Raw genomic sequence first — 22,350 nt, forward strand, 5'->3', positions numbered from 1 at the left:
TACAATTTTCGTATCACCGGCCATTTTCTTATTTCATCAGAATTAATGTATTTTTCATAGATAATGCCAACATAATAAAGTAACATAAATCGTCTGTGAATTACCATGGAAATGTTGTGTGAGGTGCGCGAATAATTAATGATGTCTTCGGCAACCGGAACGTATGTTTGATGTATAGTTTTCTTCGTCCATCGGAATGAATATAGGACAAGGAGATAGTTTAACAGACCTTAAATTAATCATCAGCCATGGATAAATGTATGTGGATTATGATTAGTTTGACTTTCTTTTATTTCTGTATTTCGTTAGTATAGCGGGAATAATTTGTCTGGTCCTACACGTACATCTAGGGTAGCATGTGCGGTGCGCTAACGCTTTGCGCAGTGAATGCGAGTTCTACATGTAGCCGTCGTCCCATACTATTTTTGGATCCTGAAGTGGAAATGTGTATTTCAAACCGTTTACAACAAAACATTTTTGCGCCGAGCCCCACAAATTTACAAAAAAAAATATTTGTGAGGATCAACACAAATAATGAAAAAGTGAAGTCGAAGGGAAACCAGTTGGCCTCTTCATCAAAATCCAAAATAGCCGAGGGTATTGACTTAATCAATTATCAAACATTGGTAAAGTTGGCAGACACGTCTAGTGCCGGTTGGAAGGGAGTGAAGAAGAGGACAGAGCCAGAACATGGACACATAAAAAAATGAAAGCTAACAAAGCTAAACCCGGACGTCGAAGGAGCAAATACACGCCGTATGACGACACGCGGAGCATGTCTATTCCTATCATTGGACAGGATAACTACAAGGGCCTGTCGAAGAGGCCACAGAGACCAAGGATCACGGGATGTGGTTTGCCTGTGGCAAGCCGGGCCATTGGCGGATGGAGTGTCCAGCTATCCACAAGACATCGTCATCGGCGGGTGTCAGTAAGATATGTATTTTTTGCCATTCTGTGCATGCTTGTTGTGAGATGTATGCTCTAATGAACCGGTGTCTAGCACACAAGGCGAGGCGAGTATCAACCAACGGAGACGATTTGTCCGCCCGTTGGCAGACTGAAATGTAAGTTCAATCATTGGACAGAACAAGGTACTTGAAATGCAGTTCTGACTATTATTAGCGAAGGTGATATAATTCCCTTTCGAGACCTCCCACCAGTTTGTAATTTAAATAATAATAAATCGGCAAAAGAAAAATCCCGAGTTTGTCCAATCAGAAATACAAAAGCTGTTACGTTTGAAATGTATATCTGAAGTCACATCGGCCCCTGATGTAGTCAACCCACTCAGTGTAGCGTACAGCAAGGCTGATAAACCACCCCTAGTTTTGAATTGTAGACACATCATTATGTTTTGCATCAATTCAAATTCAAATACGAACAAGTAAAAGTAGCTCGAGACATGTTTGAGGTTGGTGATTACTGTAAATCAAATTTCTTTCGCGGCTGTTAAATTTTGCGATTTCCATTTCAAAACAAGTTCGAATTGAATTTTGAATGATAATTTCTATAGATGATTAAGATATTAATTCGCGGAGATAAACTTTCGCGAATTCACTTGGATCGCGAAATTTGCGAAAATAAACCGCACGCGATTGATAGTTGGTTTACAGTACCTGTATACATTTGACCTAAAATCAGCATATCACCATATAGACATTTCCCTGAGCACCGTGCATATGTAGGCTTCGAATATGAATGTGTTATCGTGGGTAGGATTATTTCAATGCAGACTGTGATTGGCTGTCAGGCCAGACTGAGTACACGTGAGTTGCACAATTGTTTACCGTCCAGAGCGAGCTGATATGCGTGTGTAATGTTGACAAAGGCAGCTCTAGATGAGAAGGTGGGGGTATTAAAAATATGTCAGCTGAATGACATGGGTTCCAGACTGAAGGAAACCCGTACATGCACCGCTGTAGTGTGCACCGATGCTTCTGGTGATGGTTTTGGAGGTTTTGTTTCCTCCTGTATTCATATCCCTTTCGAGCATTGGGATCTTCTTGGCAACATTACCCTGCAGGACAACAGCTGCATGTCCTCATGTGAAGGTAGCTCTCTGACAGGCGATTGTATATCTAACTGTCTACAGTAGATTTTGTCGCTGGTAAAGATTCAGGTCAGTCGTCCAATAGGAATTAGTATTAGTGAACAGTGATTCATTGGATCAGACTACAAACGTGGTATGAATAAAAACGAAATGTCACTCAATTTAACATGGAGGGAGCTCGAGGCTGCAAAAGGGGTTTTCTACAGCACAGTTGAACAGATAAAAGGTAAATACGTAAAGTTACTGCTAGACAACAAAAACGTTTGTTCTAATTTTACGTTTCAATTCTAGATGGTGGTGTGTGGGTACAGAGGCAATTGACGCTTTTTCTGTTTCCTGCGGCATGGACAACAATTGGCTAGTCCCGCCTCCTAGGTTGGTTTGTAAGATTATCGAAAAAATGAGGAACCAAAACGCGTATGGCACTCTGGTAGTTCCTGAATGGAAGTCAGTGCCATTTTGGCCCATTATTTGTAAACAGAGTGGTGTTCACGAGTATGTGAGAGATCATCGTTTACTATCTAACGGTAACGTTACGATGAGAGGTAGATGTAACAATGTAGGTGTTGGTGGTCATCCGTATTGGCATTCGCCACGATCGCGCTAAGGATAGATCTTGGATAGTGTGAAGCTGTTTGCTTATTTACTGGCGTTGATATTTTTGAATCCGACAAGCTTATGACTTCGTCAGGTGGTCCAGATTGCTGTCCGAGGTTCTGGAGTGAAGGATGGGTCTTCTCGGGAAATTCTTTCAGTGTGTGTGGCCGATCGTATTTTGTTGTGCAAAAGTGACAACACCAACTGTAAATATTATGACACTTTCAACTTTTATGTCTTCACGTGGATTTTCCGCTCTACCTATCAGTCCATTACATGTCGCGCTGTACATGAACAATTTGTTGAATAAAGGATCGACTTATTCTGTTTTGAGTACAGCCATGTATGTCATCAAATGAGCTCACAATGTCAGTGGACATACCGATCGTACTACGAACACTTTCGTCATCTCTCTGGTGGAGGCATTAAAGCGCGTCGCCAAAAAACCGATGTTTAAGAAGGCTCCGGTCACAAGTGACATTTTAATTTCATCGTGTTCTATGTTTTCTCAGACAGAGGACTTGTTAATAGTTGGAGATTTGATAGTGACACTTATTTGTTTTTCTTGATTTCTGCGTTTTAACGAACTCTATGGTCTATGTTGCTCAGATGTTAAGTTGTTCGAAGACTATTTCTATCTTGTTATAAAGGACAGCAAGACAGATCAGTACCTTCAAGGCAATAAGGTTTACATTAGTAAAGGCAGTACATTAGTCTGTCCCTATAACATGTTAGTTATTCAAAGGTGGCGGAGATCGATCTTAAGTCAGACGATTATTTGTTTAAAATGTTCTATAGGTCTGGGTCCACCTGTAAGCTAAATCACAAAAATAAACCCTTTAGTTATACAGGAGTGAGGGAAGCTATTATCAAGAGATTAAAATTGGTTTCGAACGGGAAAGATTTTGGTTTACACTCCCTCCGGGCGGGAGGTCCTACTGTAGCAGCTGATAATAATGTTAATGAACGTTGTTTCAAACGACACGGTCGCTGGAGGAGCGAATCGAGCAAAGATGGTTATGTAGCAGATTCTTTAACCAAAATTTTAGAAATAACTCAGGACTTTTGTTTGTAACAACAAGTCATATTATTTAATTTCTACACATTCACTTTCTTTGTAATTCTATTTACACGGCAGGCTAGACGGCAAATTGATATTTCCGTGTTTGTATTTATGTTTGATACACATTTTAGTGTAGAGAAGACTAAAATATTCCCGCGTATCGTTAGTACAGCGGGAAAAATTTGTGTGGTGCGACACGTATAGCTAGGGTAGCACGTGCGGTGCGCTAACGCGTTGCGCAGTGAATGCGAGTTAGGTCATTTCTAGCCGTCGTCCCCATATATACAGAGCGTTCAAACTATTTTTGTTTGTTTGTTTGACTTATTATTATAGTTTGTAACAGTCAGTGTCGATATTGTACTACGTTACACACAGCTGTCAGGTTTGTGTACATCTTTATAGAAGAAGAATATGCATCAGAACGAAAGCACCAACAGAGGAATATATGTAAAACACTTTATATAAATACATGTACCATCTGTGTGTGTTGAAAACAATTATAAAGATATTATATTAATGAAGCCACGCCACTGACTGACTCAATAAAATGTATGATAGGATAAATGTAATAAATAAAATGATTTTACGTAAATAAACAAACCTTTCATGCAGATGAGAAGAACAACAATTGCTCCTTTGATGACTTTGGGTAATAGCTGACGGTTCAACTTATACGCTTCCATCGTGCAATTGCTGTCGCATGGCAGGCTCGCTGGACGTTTATGAGACCACCGTGCCGTTTACATAACTATAAACCAAATAAAGAGAAAAATGTTATAATACGATATGTTAATTATTGATATGTACCAATACACTGTCGTTATATGGATACATCATTATCGTCATTCAACACAAATCAAACAATTTGTATGGGATTGGTGAGATGTAACCCAATCGATTATGATATAGACAACACAGCAGAAGTCTGGAACTATTAGATCAGAATGTACAAATAAAGCCTGTTGATAAAATATTAATACAGTTATGATAAACATATATTAGATAGAGACGTGCTTCAGTGAGGTAGCACTATAGAAGTTTCATTTTTGCAAAGAAATACAACACAATCTACCGCAGATATACAGACATGTCACACACGCAACACATTGTAGGCAGTCCATGTGAATGTTCGTCCTATTTTAATCAAACCACTTATTCTTTGTATGTTGACCATTAACGATGACATTATATCGTTTTTGACATGTTTAATGAGCAGTTTTCTGAAGCATTTCATACTGATACAAATATACTATAAGCTAAACTTGTAGCATTTGTGTACGTGTACATATTTGCATATACAATGTATATATATAATTGTTTCTCTTTGAAAAGGATTTTTCAACGCCATTCATTTACCTTTTGTATTTTCTTTGTTGAAACTGTGAAGAAGATTACATTAAAATATCGACAAAGGCCAATTTTTAACAAAAGAATGAGGGATGAAAACATTTTTACACATATTGCGGGACAGACCGGGATATACAGGGATAGACCGGGATAGGCAAAGCTAGGCCGCGATAGACCGGGATAGACTGGGATAGACAGAGATAGGTCGCGATAGACCGGGATTGACCGGGATAGACCGGGATAGACAGAGAAAGGCCTCGATAAACCGGGATAGACCGGGATTGACAAAGATAGACCGCGATAGACCGGGATTGACCGGGATAGACCGAGATAGACCGGGATAGACAAAGATAAACCGCGATAGACCGTGATAGACCGGGATAGTCAGAGATAGGCCGCGATACACCGGGATTGACCGCGATAGACAGAGAAAGGCCGCGATAGACCGGGATTGACCGGGATAGACAGTGATAGACCGGGATAGACCGGGATAGACAGAGATAGGCCTCGATAAACTGGGATAGACCGGGATAGACAGAGATAGGCCGCGATAGACAGAGATAGACCTTGATAGACCGGGATAGACAGAGATAGGTCACGATAGACCGGGATCGACAGAGATAGGCCGCGATAGACCGGAATAGACCGGGATAAACAGAGATAGGCCGCGATAGACCGTGATAGACCGGGATAGACAGAGATAGGCCGAGATAGACTGTGATAGACAGAGATAGGCCGCGATAAACCGGGATAGACAGAGATAGAATGCTATAGACCGGGATAGACAGAGATATGCGGCGATAGACAGAGATAGGCCGTGATAGACAGAGACAGGTCGCGATAGACAGAGGTAGGCCAGGATAGACCGTGATAGACAGAGATAGACCGTGATAGACAGAGACAGGTCGCGATAGACAGAGGTAGGCCAGGATAGACCGTGATAGACAGAGATAGACCGTGATAGACAGAGATAGGCCGTGATAGACCGGGATAGGCCGCGGTAGACCGCGACCATTACTTATAACTCCTAAATATCGGTCGTCCTATGTGTACAAGATCGTTGGGATCTTACAGTGCTTCTTTAACCTCTTTAGTTTTCGTATATCTCACTTGACACTGTGTTGGTGTTGAGTTGAGCGTCTGCTCCTATGAAGGCTTTTGTTTCATTCTACTATCACAGTCACATATCAGGCTGTACTCAGTCGTTGATGCTATCCCGACGGCCATTTTTTTCATTGTGCGTCAAGAAGAATGATTATATATATATATAATAGCGGCCATTATCCATGACAGTATTCTTCAGTGAAATTGCACTATAGGTTTTGTTTTTGTTTTTTTTTTCCTTTACATTAAGTCGATATTGTTTTTACTGATTTGGTTGTATATGTTGCCTGTTTTAGTTGGAACATAAAACATTAAGATAGATTAGTGTTACATTTTAAATGGTCACGTCAGGCTTTACACTGTAGTGAGTACATACAAATCACGAGGTGAATATATCGTCTGCACACAATTATCTTAGTTTTATTGTAGTTAATGAATGAGACATACCATGTGATCATTCATGAAACGATTTATAATGATGTTTTATAAATTGTATTTAACCCTAATAATTAATTGCATTATTATTACATATTGTACATTGACAATCATGTACAATAACGCGATTCGTTACTTGTAAGTGTCCCCAAACTATTTCGTTTTAAACTTTAATTACTACTATTATGCATCTTAACTAATTCTTACTAAAAATACATTTCTTATTACATATGTGTAAAGCTATATAATAAGTTCAATATTATTTGTAAAAATCTATTAATCCCCTGACTGTTTTTATTTTAAATCTTTTATTAATAACAGTAAGTGTTGTAGCGATTACCAGCTATGAATATGTATTTATGCCATGAACTTCATTGTACTTCCTGGTTACTAAATTCAGTAGCCTGTCAACACGTCATTGTGAGATCACAAAAGGAAGTTATACACGATCTGGCTTAACCATAGAAAGCGCCTAGTAATAAGCGAGTAGAAGGAAGTTTATGAAATCATTCGACATTACAAATCAAAATCTGTGTTAGAATGTGGCTCCAAATCAGAAAGGATTGATGTAATGGATTGCTATGTATTTAGAAATGAAATAGTTACGTTTAATACCGGAATCTCTTCAAGCTGGCCTCTGATTGTGATTGTGTGAGATAGAAATGGTAACGTTTACTACCGGGATTTCTCCAAGCTGGCCTCTGATTGTGATTGTATGAGAGAGAAATGGTAACGATTACTTCCGGGATCTCTCCAAGCTGGCCTCTGATTGTGACTGTGTGAGAAAGAAATAGTAACGTTTATTACCGGGATTTCTCCAAGCTGGCCTCTGATTGTGATTGTGTGAGAGAGAAATGGTAACGTTTACTTCCGGGATCTCTCCAAGCTGGCCTCTGATTGTGATTGTGTGAGAGAGAAATGGTAACGTTTACTTCCGGGATCTCTCCAAGCTGGCCTCTGATTGTGATTGTGTGAGAGAGAAATGGTAACGTTTACTACCGGGATCTCTCCAAGCTGGCCTCTGATTGTGATTGTGTGAGATAGATGGTAACGTTTACTACCGTGATCTCTCCAAGCTGGCCTCTGATTGTGATTGTGTAAGAGAGAAAGAAATGGTAACGTTTACTACCGGGATCTCTCCAAGCTGGCCTCTGATTGTGATTGTGTGAGAGAGAAATAGTAACGTTTACTACCGGGATCTCTCCAAGCTGGCCTCTGATTGTGATTGTGTGAGAGAGAGAAATGGTAACGTTTACTACCGGGATCTCTCCAAGCTGGCCTCTGATTGTGATTGTGTGAGAGAGAAATGTAACGTTTACTACCGGGATCTCTCCAAGCTGGCCTCTGATTGTGATTGTGTGAGAGAGAAATGGTAACGTTTACTACCGGGATCTCTCCAAGCTGGCCTCTGATTGTGATTGTGTGAGAGAGAAATAGTAACGTTTACTACCGGGATCTCTCCAAGCTGGCCTCTGATTGTGATTGTGTGAGAGAGAAATAGTAACGTTTACTACCGGGATCTCTCCAAGCTGGCCTCTGATTGTGATTGTGTGAGAAGAAAAGTAACGTTTACTACCGGGATCTCTCCAAGCTGGCCTCTGATTGTGATTGTGTGAGAAGAAATAGTAACGTTTACTACCGGATCTCTCCAAGCTGGCCTCTGATTGTGATTGTGTGAGAGAGAAATGTAACGTTTACTACCGGGATCTCTCCAAGCTGGCCTCTGATTGTGATTGTGTGAGATAGAAATAGTAACGTTTACTACCGGGATCTCTCCAAGCTGGCCTCTGATTGTGATTGTGTGAGAGAGAAATAGTAACGTTTTACTACCGGGATCTCTCCAAGCTGGCCTCTGATTGTGATTGTGTGAGAGAGAAATAGTAACGTTTACTACCGGGATCTCTCCAAGCTGGCCTCTGATTGTGATTGTGTGAGAGAGAAATAGTAACGTTTACTACCGGGATCTCTCCAAGCTGGCCTCTGATTGTGATTGTGTGAGAGAGAAATAGTAACGTTTACTACCGGGATCTCTCCAAGCTGGCCTCTGATTGTGATTGTGTGAGAGAGAAATGGTAACGTTTTACTACCGGGATCTCTCCAAGCTGGCCTCTGATTGTGATTGTGTGAGAGAGAAATAGTAACGTTTACTACCGGGATCTCTCCAAGCTGGCCTCTGATTGTGATTGTGTGAGAGAGAAAAGTAACGTTTTACTACCGGGATCTCTCCAAGCTGGCCTCTGATTGTGATTGTGTGAGAGAGAAATAGTAACGTTTACTACCGGGATCTCTCCAAGCTGGCCTCTGATTGTGATTGTGTGAGAGAGAAATAGTAACGTTTACTACCGGGATCTCTCCAAGCTGGCCTCTGATTGTGATTGTGTGAGAGAGAAATGTAACGTTTACTACCGGGATCTCTCCAAGCTGGCCTCTGATTGTGATTGTGTGAGAGAGAAATGGTAACGTTTACTACCGATCTCTCCAAGCTGGCCTCTGATTGTGATTGTGTGAGAGAGAAATGGTAACGTTTACTACCGGGATCTCTCCAAGCTGGCCTCTGATTGTGATTGTGTGAGAGAGAAATGGTAACGTTTACTACCGGGATCTCTCCAAGCTGGCCTCTGATTGTGATTGTGTAGAGAGAAATGGTAACGTTTACTACCGGAGAGATCTCTCCAAGCTGGCCTCTGAATTGTGTAGAAGAAATGGTAACGTTTACTACCGGGATCTCTCCAAGCTGGCCTCTGATTGTGATTGTGTGAGAGAGAAATAGTAACGTTTACTACCGGATCTCTCCAAGCTGGCCTCTGATTGTGATTGTGTGAGAGAGAAATAGTAACGTTTACTACCGGGATCTCTCCAAGCTGGCCTCTGATTGTGATTGTGTGAGAGAGAAATAGTAACGTTTACTTCCGGGATCTCTCCAAGCTGGCCTCTGATTGTGATTGTGTGAGAGAGAAATGGTAACGTTTACTACCGGGATCTCTCCAAGCTGGCCTCTGATTGTGATTGTGTGAGAGAGAAATGGTAACGTTTACTTCCGGGATCTCTCCAAGCTGGCCTCTGATTGTGATTGTGTGAGAGAGAAATAGTAACGTTTACTTCCGGGATCTCTCCAAGCTGGCCTCTGATTGTGATTGTGTAAGAGAGAAATGGTAACGTTTACTACCGGGATCTCTCCAAACTGGCCTCTGATTGTGATTGTGTGAGAGAGAAATGGTAACGTTTACTACCGGGATCTCTCCAAGCTGGCCTCTGATTGTGATTGTGTGAGATAGAAATGTAACGTTTACTTCCGGGATCTCTCCAAGCTGGCCTCTGATTGTGATTGTGTGAGAGAGAAATGGTAACGTTTACTACCGGGATCTCTCCAAGCTGGCCTCTGATTGTGATTGTGTGAGAGAGAAATGGTAACGTTTATTACCGGGATCTCTCCAAGCTGGCCTCTGATTGTGATTGTGTGAGAGAGAAATGGTAACGTTTACTACCGGGATCTCTCCAAGCTGGCCTCTGATTGTGATAGTGTGAGAGAGAAATGGTAACGTTTACTTCCGGGATCTCTCCAAGCTGGCCTCTGATTGTGATTGTGTGAGAGAGAAATAGCTACGTTTACTACCATTGAAATAAAATCACCTGGAAACAGGTTAACAGGTTGTTTGCTAGCTTTTGAATGTGGGTAACGCACCATACATGAAACCATTGTAATAAACGGGCAGCTGTAACAGACTAAAACTTGTTATTGGAATAAAATTATTTTAATTAATTTGTAGCCTTCCAACGGTTTTACCATTCAGCTGGTAAACCATCTTCATGCAACTTGTTTTGTTCTTTTATAATTAACATTTTCATCCAACAACTTAACCATGTTTTACCAAATTACGTGCACATGTTTTCACGTTTCATGGATTCACATATAAGAAAGATTTACTTTATGTCATTTTATATGAAATGATGTATATTTATATAGTATGCTAGTATATACTAGTCTTGACAAAACGTTAAATGCTGTTATCATATATCGCAACCATCAACAGAACAAACTAATATTTAAAATCTAAAATTGTCAAGATCTGTCTGGTTAAAAGTTTTTATGATTTTTTTTCCTAAAAAGAAATAATATATCTTTGTCAGTCTTATCATAAAAATAGATAAACAACGTCGCTACAATGTAATAATAATCAACAAAGAGATTTATTTAACACGAACAGTATATAAATCCAAATGAGTAGAACAGATCGAGGTATTCTAGCAAAGTATGGTTACCGACATACAAGGTATTGATTAGTGTTAATTTTGGCACGAGACACATTATCTGGATGTTTGATAATTAAATTATAATCCTTATTTTGATAAATGTAACAGGTTGCTAGTTGGTATGATAAAAACAACAATGTCAACAATGTATCGGTCATAATGAGAATGCAATTAAAACGTATAAACTAATATATTAGTACGCGTTCCTGCTCTTCAATGCAATTAAAACGTATAAACTAATATATTAGTAACGCGTTCCTGCTCTTCATCATGTACTTAAACACAATGTGTACTTAACATGTTTTTGGCGTGACCTGAAATGCAGGTTTGGTCATATGCATTGTACCTGTATTTTGTAGGACAGTCCGCATTATTGATAAAAAATTGTATTTACTTTGACATGATTTGTGGATAGAAATTGCAAGAGTTCACGTAAACTTGGTTGCCTATCCACACATTTTCAAAAGTTTATGAAAATGAGTTTGTCACTAATGTGCTGTTTGGCATTCGGAGTTCCTTTGTTGAAATGGTTAGGTGTTTGTTTTCAGTCCGGGCGCTGCTCCTTCGGACACATGTAAGGGACTTGATGGGGCGGGACCGAGGCAGGTACATCCGGCGGACAATGGTTCAGATACTGTATTGTACTGGTAAATGCCATCAACACAACTTACCTATAAAATAGAAGAAAAACAATATGTATATATATTTTAAAGTTGAATTAATTTTGTAGTTCTAACGTTTTCCATTGTTTTAAATTTCAATACTGAGCTCCTTTTCATCCACCAATTTTAAACATTAGCTTTATAAACGATTATTTGGTGATCTGAAGTGGGTGTCTTTTTTGCTTTTCAAAACTTGGATGATCTTTTCCACATTATATTAAATTCTTTTTTATTCTATAGATTTTATTCTAATAAAGCATCCCAAACATTTATTTAAGATGCATAATTATATCGTTATTAGATCATGAAAGTCATGAAAGACATAAAAACGTTGACTTAGCTTTACCCTATCTCGACATTCAATTTTCTGGACGCATGCCTATCTAGTACCAACATACCTCCTCAGTGTGGTGACACACTATACTTGTCATTTACGTTTGATGATAACTTCATTTTTTTTACTTTTATTCCTCGAGTTTTCGGCCTGCGATATGTAAACTTTTGAGTTATATCTTATGAATATAATATTATAAGTACTTACCCTTCTTAGAACACTGACAAAGAAGAATATGTTTTTACATTTATAATTGGCCATGCTGTTTGGCTCTGACTGGCAGTCAGTACAATGGGTGGTAGTACAACGGTTTTCATACAGCACCACCGGTCTCCTGTTATGGTCTACGTTTCTGTAAGATTGCCAGGGACACGCACTTCTATCACTATCACCTATAAATTGACCTGACGATGTGGTGATGTTCATTATTTCTCTTTGAACGTTAATAAAGATGCAAGGGACTCCCTTTATATAACCCCGGTTGTAAGACTGTAGCATAGCCATGGTATCATTCTGTAAGGCTGTGATGGGGAATTCAAGGGCTGGTATCACATCAGGCTCTCGACAGTGTAGGTGTCCTTTGACTCCGATCAATATGGCAAATAACATCATACATAATGTGAAGCGATCCATGATCATACCTTCTTTAAGAAAAAGGGAAAAATTGTCTCGGTGTATATGCAAAACTTTATTTCTTTTTATACTTAAATATCCCGGAATACACTGTTTCCAATAATAGCACATCAGTCATTATCTCGACTTCATATAAACAGAAATGCGCTTCTTAGACTATTCTTACTTATCTAAAAGGGGATTTACCCAAAACGACAGCGTTAGTAATTTAAGAGAATTAATTGTGAACTGTCCACGTAAGTTAATCTTTTCAATACAGTTACGATAAGAGGAAGTTAAACAGCCTTAACAAGGTAGTAGGGAACGCCCCGCTATAAATGGTCACGGCCGACTGACAAGGAAGTACCCAGATAGCTGGCCACCAGGCGTATAGTAAATCCTATAGACAAAGGCCTAACGGTGATGTACCTAGATTTCCCCATGTCAACAAGAAGCTGTAGGAACTATCAAAGGCCTAAATGTGATCTACCTCATAAATACATATCTAACACTCTAAATCGTACACATATGGTATATTTTATCTTTTAATTTTATGTTGACATCCAATACATTCTTTTACTATCATTATTGTTTAATAGTTTATATAGTCATATTTTTATTTATCGGGAACCAATCATTCAAAGTAACTTTAAAGTTAGACAAAGTTGAGAAATGATGTCAAGCTTTCAAGATTTTATTTTTGTGGAAAAATCAAAACATAGCTGAGGTAATGGAAAATATCAACTTCCTTGTAAGCTATCCCGGATAAGGTACAATAAGTCCTCACATTGTGAACTAGAATGATGCAAATATCATCACTGTTATGTTCATAACATTATGATTTATCTCGCTAGTTTATTGTTTTTTGTATAGAACGTTTAATATACGTATGATACTAGTACACGAACTCGTGTATTTATGGCCATAGGCTTGATTGGTGAAAATATAGGGGTTAGATTGAACACGTCGTGATCATCAGAATTATTTATTTTTTATATTGTTTAAATCAGAGTTTATTTCTATCCCCGTTAGTTAGCATTTCACCAGAACCAATTGAAATATAATGATGTATATTTGATATTACAACTTTGTAATTTTCCATAGCTTAGTTTAGTTGTTTGAATTCAATAGGATAACATTACCATCGTGACAATATTGGTGTAAAACAATTTTATTTCAATATGTTTGATAGATTTGACATACTATATAAGACAGCAACTTATAAGCAGATGTATGATACGCAATAGCTGTCTCGTGTGGTTCAATGAGAATTGGTGTTTTCATTATATTATATAGTATCAATATATGATATTATTTTTATCAATATTCGATTTCATCTTTTATTCTGTTTTACCAAAATGTATTATTCTACAATATTCAAATACTATAACAAGTATCGAGAGTGTTAAAGAATACTAGTTATTCCTTTGATTACCGCATTTTTTTATTTTCATAATTTCATATAAATGTAAAATGTGTTATCAGAATAGGTAATCGTTACTCCTGTCACATACTGACATGTATGTTGATGATATTGTTAATGAACAACTTTACAATAGTATATATTTTGGAAATGAAGAATACGCCTGTAAAGTAAGCCAACAGTAAGCGACGTCTTTGTCGTAGTACCAGGTATCTGAATAGTCTTCAGTACCATCCATTTACTTTTACCTGTATTCACAAAAAATCAACTTGGGCTGCTATCAAATCTATATTATATCTATCTACACATTGTATGTATAGTAAAACGGATTATATGAATAGTTTATTTTCTATTTCCGGATAGTTGTATTTCACATATTTAGCCTATACTGTTACATTTCTCAATTTGTCGATATTTTAGGGCTATATCTAATTCTATTTTTATGATAAATGCCGAATTCTCAAGGAACTATTGGCAATGCTTGGGTTCGTGAAACGGAAATTGATTTTTTTATTGAATAGGATCAGGAATGTCATCATAAATTCAGTGAGAAATGCTGTTTCCCTTTCTGATACAAAGTCACCTTTGGTGTGATATTTAGTGTAATTGTGACGTAAATGTTGCTGTGATATTTAGTGTAATTGTGACGTAAATGTTGCTGTCAATACAGCAGAAATTGTTTCTTTGCCAGATTATGTCGTCGGAATCTTGTCCTTTTTATAAGAGCCTTCGTCTTCATGCCTTTTGGTTTTGTTGTCAACCAAATTTTCTTTATTACATAATATTTTCTGGGTCTATAATGAAGACGTTGTTTATGAAGCAGAGAATACATAGTCTTCCGGAGTTTGATTTGTTCATATTGCTTTTTTCTTGAATAATATAGATTTCTTGAAAGATCTTGAAATGTTTTGGGGGTTTTGGGAGGTGAATATTTTTATTTTTCATTTGGTTTTGGTCTTTCGTTTTGTTTAGTGGGTTTCTCTGTGTATATCAGCTATTTTCCCACATCTGTGCACCGCTTCGTAATTTAATATCTTGATACAGAGTGACGCTTTTCTGGGATCTCATGTACACATTTTAGAATGCAGCTGTTGATATCAATTCCACGACGATGTGACTTAAGATTTATAATTATTATGTAATAGTTTGTTATACTATTACATATGTTCCAGGTGTACTATAACCTGAATAATCATTTTTCGTTAGATGTGCCGTGAAAGAAGTACACTGAAACGTCATCATATTATTCGGATATATTCACCTAGAAAGGCACGATCTACCACATCAACCAAAATATTTTGCATCTGTGTTTGTTAATTTGTTTGTTAGAATATAACTATTGTTTTTTTCTCTACCTGCATATCAAAATCATGTGACATATTACAAAATATTAGCCAATGTTTATTTAGCATTGAAGCATAACATGCTGATTTAACAGGTCAAAAATCAAATTGCAGCTTTATAGTAAAAGAGAAAATATCGAAATATTGTCATTATCTAAAGTACTTTATTGTAGACCATGTAAACAGAATCCATTTAACGGTAAACACAAAGAGATAAATATTGTGAGTGTAATCATTTTCGTCTGCATTGACTACAGCTTCTACTAAAGTCCAGACTTATATCAGTGTCACAAGTTATCCCTTTGACATCCGACACCCCCGTCACAGAAACAAACCATTTGGAAATATTGGGAGATATGTTGCCAGTCACAGTTTCATTTATACACACGACAAAACGAGGGTCATTGAATGTTAGGACATGAATGAAAACAACTTGAGTTGAATCTATGCATATTTCTTGATTATCATTCCGAACTAAATGTAGAAAGTCAGTAATCGTCATATTTAAAACACTTCACAAGAAAATCAAGCGCGGGAAAATCAAAGTTACTGAAGAACACGTGATAGATGAACCTTTTTGAAATAGTACTGCAAGAAACCTTCACCTCAAGTACGGAAAGCATGTCTCTATTAGCATTTATATGGACAGATATATACAACCAAGTCCCCTATCTATTGTAACTATTAGGCTTCAGATAACTAACAACCTTATGCCCAGACACTTGTGAATTGTTCTACATCATACCCCGTCTCAGTAAACCCAAGGTCACGGTAAAGGTCTAGTAGTTTCTGTCTCGCATGTTTTATACTCGTATTGCTCAGCGCTACAAGATGGCAGAAGCCTATCGGGAACGTTTTGTCGTCACCATGCATGTCTACCGTATCGTGTCGCATTTGCAGAAGAATAGACTTTGATTCAGCCAAGTTCTTCAACTTTGCATTGACCTCTTTCTTCAAAAACTGTTTTCCGTGCAAATGACTGTAAAGATGAGTTCCAACAGCGAAGCATCTGATCGATATATCTGGGAAAGATGGTTTAATTCCACAAGCAATGGCTGCTGCGATCTCCCACAGAATAACGCCATGTGTAGTCTTGTACACGATACTTCGTCGATATCCACCTATTCTGCCGTTGATTTCGACGAGTTTTGGACCTGATTTCGTCATCTTCCACTCCGTATTGAAAACTCCGTGGAGTAAACCGACTTTACAGCAAGATTGGTGAGCGGCGGTGTGAAGCTGCTGTTGGAAATCCATACATAAGTTGGTAGGGTGACAAGTGACAGTATCCACCAATCTGTTTGACATGTAGAGACCGATATCAGCTATAAAGGCGGCGAGGAACTCTCCATCATAGATGACCACGTCAACATTGTAGGAAAGACCTTCTAGAAACTCCATCAGAACCATCGACTTCCCAAAATTCCCTCCGAAATAGGATGATTCGAACCGTTTCTGTAGTTTGTTGTATTGCAGAAGACAATCATCTTGCGACATGACTTTTGTAACACCCCACGACCCTGCGTCATTTTCTGGTTTTAAAACAGCAGGGTATTTTATTTTCTTTGCCTCTGTAATGTCCTTCTCGTTTCGGATACGATAGGAAATTGGAGCATACTTTTCCGTGTCAAATAAACTTTTGTTTCCGTTGGATCTGAGAGTGTCATAAGTGTTCTGCTTACTCCTCACTGTCATTGCCGCCTCGGGAAGGACCCCTCGGAGTCCCACTTTTTGACATAGGACAGCTGTTATTGGTGTATCCTCTTCAGTAAACGTAAAACACCCATCGATATCTAGAACTTGCTTTCCGAGGAGTCGAATGATATTATCAACGTGAGCATCGATATCTGACTGGTCGTTGTAGTAATCATACCGAATTACGGTGTCAACTTTGCTCTCTTGGTCACTTAAAGCTTTATGTGTCACCAAAACGACCTACAAAGTGAAAATTAAGAAATCAAGTACAAATGAAAACAGACGGTACATACCAATGGGACGCTTAGAACCTTAAGACTAATTGGCAGGATTGCAAATAGTATTCTTTGAAGTATCTAAAATATTATCATGTCTACTTAAAAACACCATCAGCTATAATTTATTTGATATGCTTGTTTACGAAAAATAAAGATAGAAATCACGAGTCCTTTGACTTTTGTCCTTTTGGTCTTGTACATATGGTATAGCAAAGACAGGATTAAGCAGAAAAAGGTCGGATTTTTGGATTATGCGTTATGTCCCCATCGTATTCTATTGTTTTAGATATCAGGGAAAAATTAAATTATATACTGGGGATACATCAACATCAATATAATTAAAGAGACCCAAAGAGAGTGGAAATTCTTTTAGTCAAACAAACTTGAAGCAATACGTATAACAACTAGTCAATGAAAAAACTGGTTAAATGGTTTTATTTTAAGAAATGGTATCATAGTCTTTGGCGAGAGAAGAAAATTACATCGAAATACATATCTATTACTTTTTTTTATTGTATTTTATTAGCATCTGGGACGTTCACAATTATCTCTATACTACATGTGTAGCTTGTTTGATATTCAAGTCTCAAAACCTCAACTAAACAGCAATATTTTTTTCCATCTGTGATGTTAGAATGGAACCGTCCGCCGTGTCCGTTTCGCTCTACATCATGCATACGCCAATTCAAAAACAAATGCTGACATGCTTAGCTTGAAATATAATTTCCCACAATGTTCTGATGTATTTTAATATTCTAGTAACATACAAATCAATATCAAACCATGTTAGCTAACCAATTTCGCTGATAATCCAAACTCTTGATTGATTTAACATTTATCGATGTAATAGTTCTGTATGCTTAACAATTTTCCAATAAAAAAATGGAAAAAAAACATGTAAGCTTAATAGGCCATGGGCTAGGAGGGTCCCACATGCACCCCCCCCCCCCAAACCTCCGAACCAATATTTTTCTGAACCCTTATGACCCACTGATCACAAATCCAAATGTTAACATTGCATAAGTTGGGATGAACTTCCGGTTATGACGTCATCAAGATGGCCGCCATTTCGAATTTCACTAAAAATTGAAAAATAGTCATAACATTAACATTTTTCAACCGAAGTAGACAAATGAGGTATCAAAATGACCACAATAGAACAACAAATACATATCAGGACCAACAAATCCAATATATGTAGTGATTTCTACGCAGGAAAGGAAAAAATCGGATTTAAAGCTCAAAAATGGTGATTTTTCAGCAAATTTTTCATATTTTGTTTGACGCAGCAAAAATGTTTCCCAACTGCAATCTATTATTTCTAATAAGTTTTTTGACCACTTGTAAATAAGTTTAAGTAACAAAAACAACCAAAACCAATGTTAACATCGTATAAGTTCCGGTTATGACGTCATCAAGATGGCCATCATCTCGAATTTCACTGAAAAATGAAAATAGTCATAACATTGACATTTTTCAACTGAAGTAGACAAATGAGGTATCAAAATGACCACAATAGAACAACAAATACATGTCATGACCAAATAATCCCATATATATGAAGTGATTTGAACGCAGGAAATGAAAAAAATAATATTTTAAGCTCAAAAATGGTAATTTTTCAGCATTTTTTCATATTTGACTTGACGCAACAAAATCGTTTCCCAACAACAAATTATTATTCACAATCAGTTATTTGACCTCTTATCAATCGGTTAAAACAACAACAACAAAAATATATAGAAATGCAAAAGAGAATTGTTATACCATCATTTGTTTTACAAAACATCACCGGATGCGGCATATGATTGTTATTTTTTCCAAACCGCTAACACTACAGTTTCCTAGTGTCTTGGAATTACCTGAATATAACATTGGCTATTGACGATTTATATCTTAACAAATTTGAATTTAAAGTTGGCTGAATATCTAAGTGGGACTTCAAAATAATCCATTTTCATGTTCGAAATTTTGTAGACTAGTAGCCTCTCAAACTGAATTATTACAGCAAAACGCTAACTAATAGCTATAGGATATCAAATCAAATTAAAGTTCCGTAAATACCATGACACTTTTCGAAACATATTGTGTCTTTTAGAATGAGCACATCCATTGTTTATTTCCTGTGTATAACGCAAGGAAATATAAGATGGTTACTACAGTGTAACATATTTCTTTCACTAGTTCTTAATGCTAATCATTTTCGTTGTGCGTACTTTCTCGTCAGAGTGTCGTCTTCGACCTCGGTGGCCTGATGTGACATTACATTACCGGGTTACCATCGTGGTTCTAACTTGTCAACTGTCCATGGTCAGAGTTAAGATCAGAAACATCTGCTTCAGGGATGTGGGAGCTCTTCCTGTTTCCAACCTAGTTTCACCTAGATTCACATATCGTATATGATGTTCCAGACTTCCCCGGCATGATGGAAAAGACACTAGATCAACATTCTGCGGAGGGTTGAGTTGGTTCTCCTTAATTCGTATGAAGCACAATTTCTCATTCTTGTGAACCTCAGTGACCATAGGTGGCACAGGTGGATTCTTTGAGGTCATAAATGAGGTCTGCAGTGAAGTTTCACTCTTTGCCAAAAACTGGAAAGCACATTAGAAAACTTTTTACTGGAGAGTCTTCAATGGTCTCTTTGCGCATACACCAGATGTGACACAACCAGCACCTTCAAGGGAGTGGGAAAAGTCAGACCAATGAAAAACATTTAACATTTATGCCCTATTTAATGACCTCGATGATATCACCTGTGCCATTTATGGTTGCACGAGTGTCCACAAGATTGATGAATAGTACTTATACGAATTATGGAGTTATGTGCTAAGGAGAACCAATTCCACCATTGGAAGAATGTGCATCTGGTGTAATTTCCATAATGCCGGAGAAGTCTGAAACAGCATATACGTACGATATGTTAGAATCTGAAAGAGATCCCACATCCCTGAACCTGTTGTTCCTGATATGAACTATATGGATGGGTCATAAATGGCTAGAACAACACTGGTAATGCAGTGTCACATGAGCTCATCGACATCGAAGACGTCGATCTGGCTTTCGACGAATTGGATACTGATATCTCGAGTACTCTGATTCGGACTGCATGTACCAGCTACCAGATATGCCGAGTCTCTTCAGTGAATAGGTCAGTGAGGCGAGAAAGCGCGCACAATGATAATGGTTATCATTGAGAACCAGTGAAAGACATATTAGTGACATTGTAGTAACCATCTGACATTTTGCTTATGCTATGCATAGGAAATAAACAATGAATGTGTTCATTTTCAAAGACAAAAACGCTTAGGGAACTGTTAATGATATTAACGGAAACACAGGCTTAGCTTAGGTTACATTTGTTACGCTATCAGTAGGTGTTGTGTTATTTTTGAGACGCTGCTAATCTACAAAATTGAGGGTATAACAATAATTCTTTCTTTTGTATTTCTATATATTTTTCTTGTTGTTTTTGTTTTTACTGATTGATAGGAGTTTAAATAACTGATTACGAATAATAATTTGTTGTTGGGAAACATTTCTGCTGCGTCAAGCCAAGTATGAAAAATTTGCTGAGAAATCACCATTTTTGAGCTTAAAAGCTTATTGTTTTATTTCTTCCGTACAAATCACTACACATATTGGATTATTTGGTCCTGGTATGTATTTGTCGTTCTATTGTGGTCATTTTGATACCACATTTGTCTACTTTAGTTGAAAAATGTCAATGTTATGACTATTTTCATTTTTCAGTGAAATTCGAGATGATGGCCATCTTGATGACGTCATAACCGGAACCTATACAATGTTAACATTGGTTTTTGTTGTTGTTGTTGTTTAAACTGATTGATAAGTGGTCAAAAAATTTATTAGAAATAATAGATTGTTGTTGGGAAACATTTTTGCTGCGTCAAACAAAATATGAAAAATTTGCTGAAAAAAATCACTATTTTTGAGCTTTAAATCCGATTTTTTCATTTCCTGCGTAGAAATCACTACATATATTGGATTTTTTGGTCCTGATATGTATTTGTTGTTCTATTGTGGTCCTTTTGATACCTCATTTGTCTACTTCGGTTGAAAAATGTTAATGTTATGACTATTTTTCAATTTTTAGTGAAATTCGAGATGGCGGCCATCTTGATGACGTCATAACCGGAAGTTCATCCCAACTTATGCAATGTTAACATTTGGATTTGTGATCAGTGGGTCATAAGGGTTCAGAAAATTATTGGTTCGGAGGTTTGGGGGGGGGGGGGGGTGCATGTGGGACCCTCCTAGCCCATGGCCTATAATTCCTTTTCTTTTTTAAATATTTTTTTCAATCTATCGAAACTTACTTCTAAAAATATGATATGTTTGCAATAGTTTAACTATTATATTATTTTATATTAATAAGGCTACGAAGAAAAAAACCTATATAATACCAGACGTTTGTGTCATACTAGATCAATGGCGTGTTGAAATTTAAATTTTTTGTCAATCAAGACATTGTAAAAATTATCAATACAAGATGAATGGTGAATAATCTGCCTATGTTCATTTCATGGTTTTCATTCATATGGTATGACTAAACTGAGTATTACTTAATCCTTATTTTTTTTATATGTTATATATAGTTTAATAATAAAGTGGTAGATATTTTATACTGCAATGTTAAACGTGTAACTATATAGAGAGGGCTGTCCTATTATATTAATATATTAAGATATTCTGAAAATAAATTAATATCTATGCTGCGAAGTAACTAGAGCAAAACGGCAAATATGCTAGGTGAGCTTTCGAGACAAATGGAAGAGTCTTCCATACAATTGTACTTGTATTTTACAAAAGATCCATCTTTAAGTTCACATTTTGAACATAATTTGTCAGTCGCCACCTTACCTTCAGCTTGATGTTTCTGTAGACATCCCAGACGTACCCTGCCCCGTGGTCACTCGTGCCTATCACAAGGATGGTTTTGCCTGCCATTTCACTTCTGATTCGGTCGGGGTACATCAGTGCCTCTGGTCTTGACGATTTGTCCTTAACCTTGTCAGAATGTGTCATTACCTGTTGTTTAGACATTTTAAAGTGAGCTGGTGTAATAGGCCTCTTACCAACTAATTTTGCTAGAATACACCCCGTTTATCCACGTCGATCCTTAAATATGG

General features: G+C 37.6%; 1 protein-coding gene and 2 pseudogenes across 1 annotated transcript; 2 read left to right on the forward strand and 1 right to left on the reverse strand.

The window, feature by feature from the left end:
• Positions 1-141: 141 nt before the first annotated feature.
• Positions 142-2,660, forward strand: LOC138308629 (uncharacterized; annotated as a pseudogene).
• Positions 2,661-2,735: 75 nt separating this feature from the next.
• Positions 2,736-3,770, forward strand: LOC138308726 (integrase/recombinase xerD homolog; annotated as a pseudogene).
• Positions 3,771-15,421: 11,651 nt separating this feature from the next.
• Positions 15,422-22,350, reverse strand: LOC138311073 (carnosine synthase 1-like). The gene is made up of 2 exons (XM_069252514.1): positions 22,082-22,350; positions 15,422-17,159 (listed from the first exon to the last, which is right to left on the reverse strand). Exons 1-2 carry the CDS (start codon positions 22,262-22,264, stop codon positions 15,933-15,935), a joined length of 1,410 nt encoding a protein of 469 aa, XP_069108615.1. The 5' UTR covers positions 22,265-22,350; the 3' UTR covers positions 15,422-15,932.

The sequence above is a fragment of the Argopecten irradians genome, chromosome 1, assembly GCF_041381155.1.
Source record: "Argopecten irradians isolate NY chromosome 1, Ai_NY, whole genome shotgun sequence".
Classification (NCBI taxonomy): Eukaryota; Metazoa; Mollusca; class Bivalvia; order Pectinida; family Pectinidae; genus Argopecten; species Argopecten irradians.

Excerpts from the sequence above, each read along its gene's own strand:
- LOC138311073 (XM_069252514.1), bottom strand. The coding sequence starts at position 22,264 with ATGTCTAAACAACAGGTAATGACACATTCTGACAAGGTTAAGGACAAA. Across the intron at positions 17,160-22,081 it reads ACAGAAACATCAAGCTGAAG|GTCGTTTTGGTGACACATAA; the intron begins GTAAGGTGGCGA and ends TTCACTTTGTAG.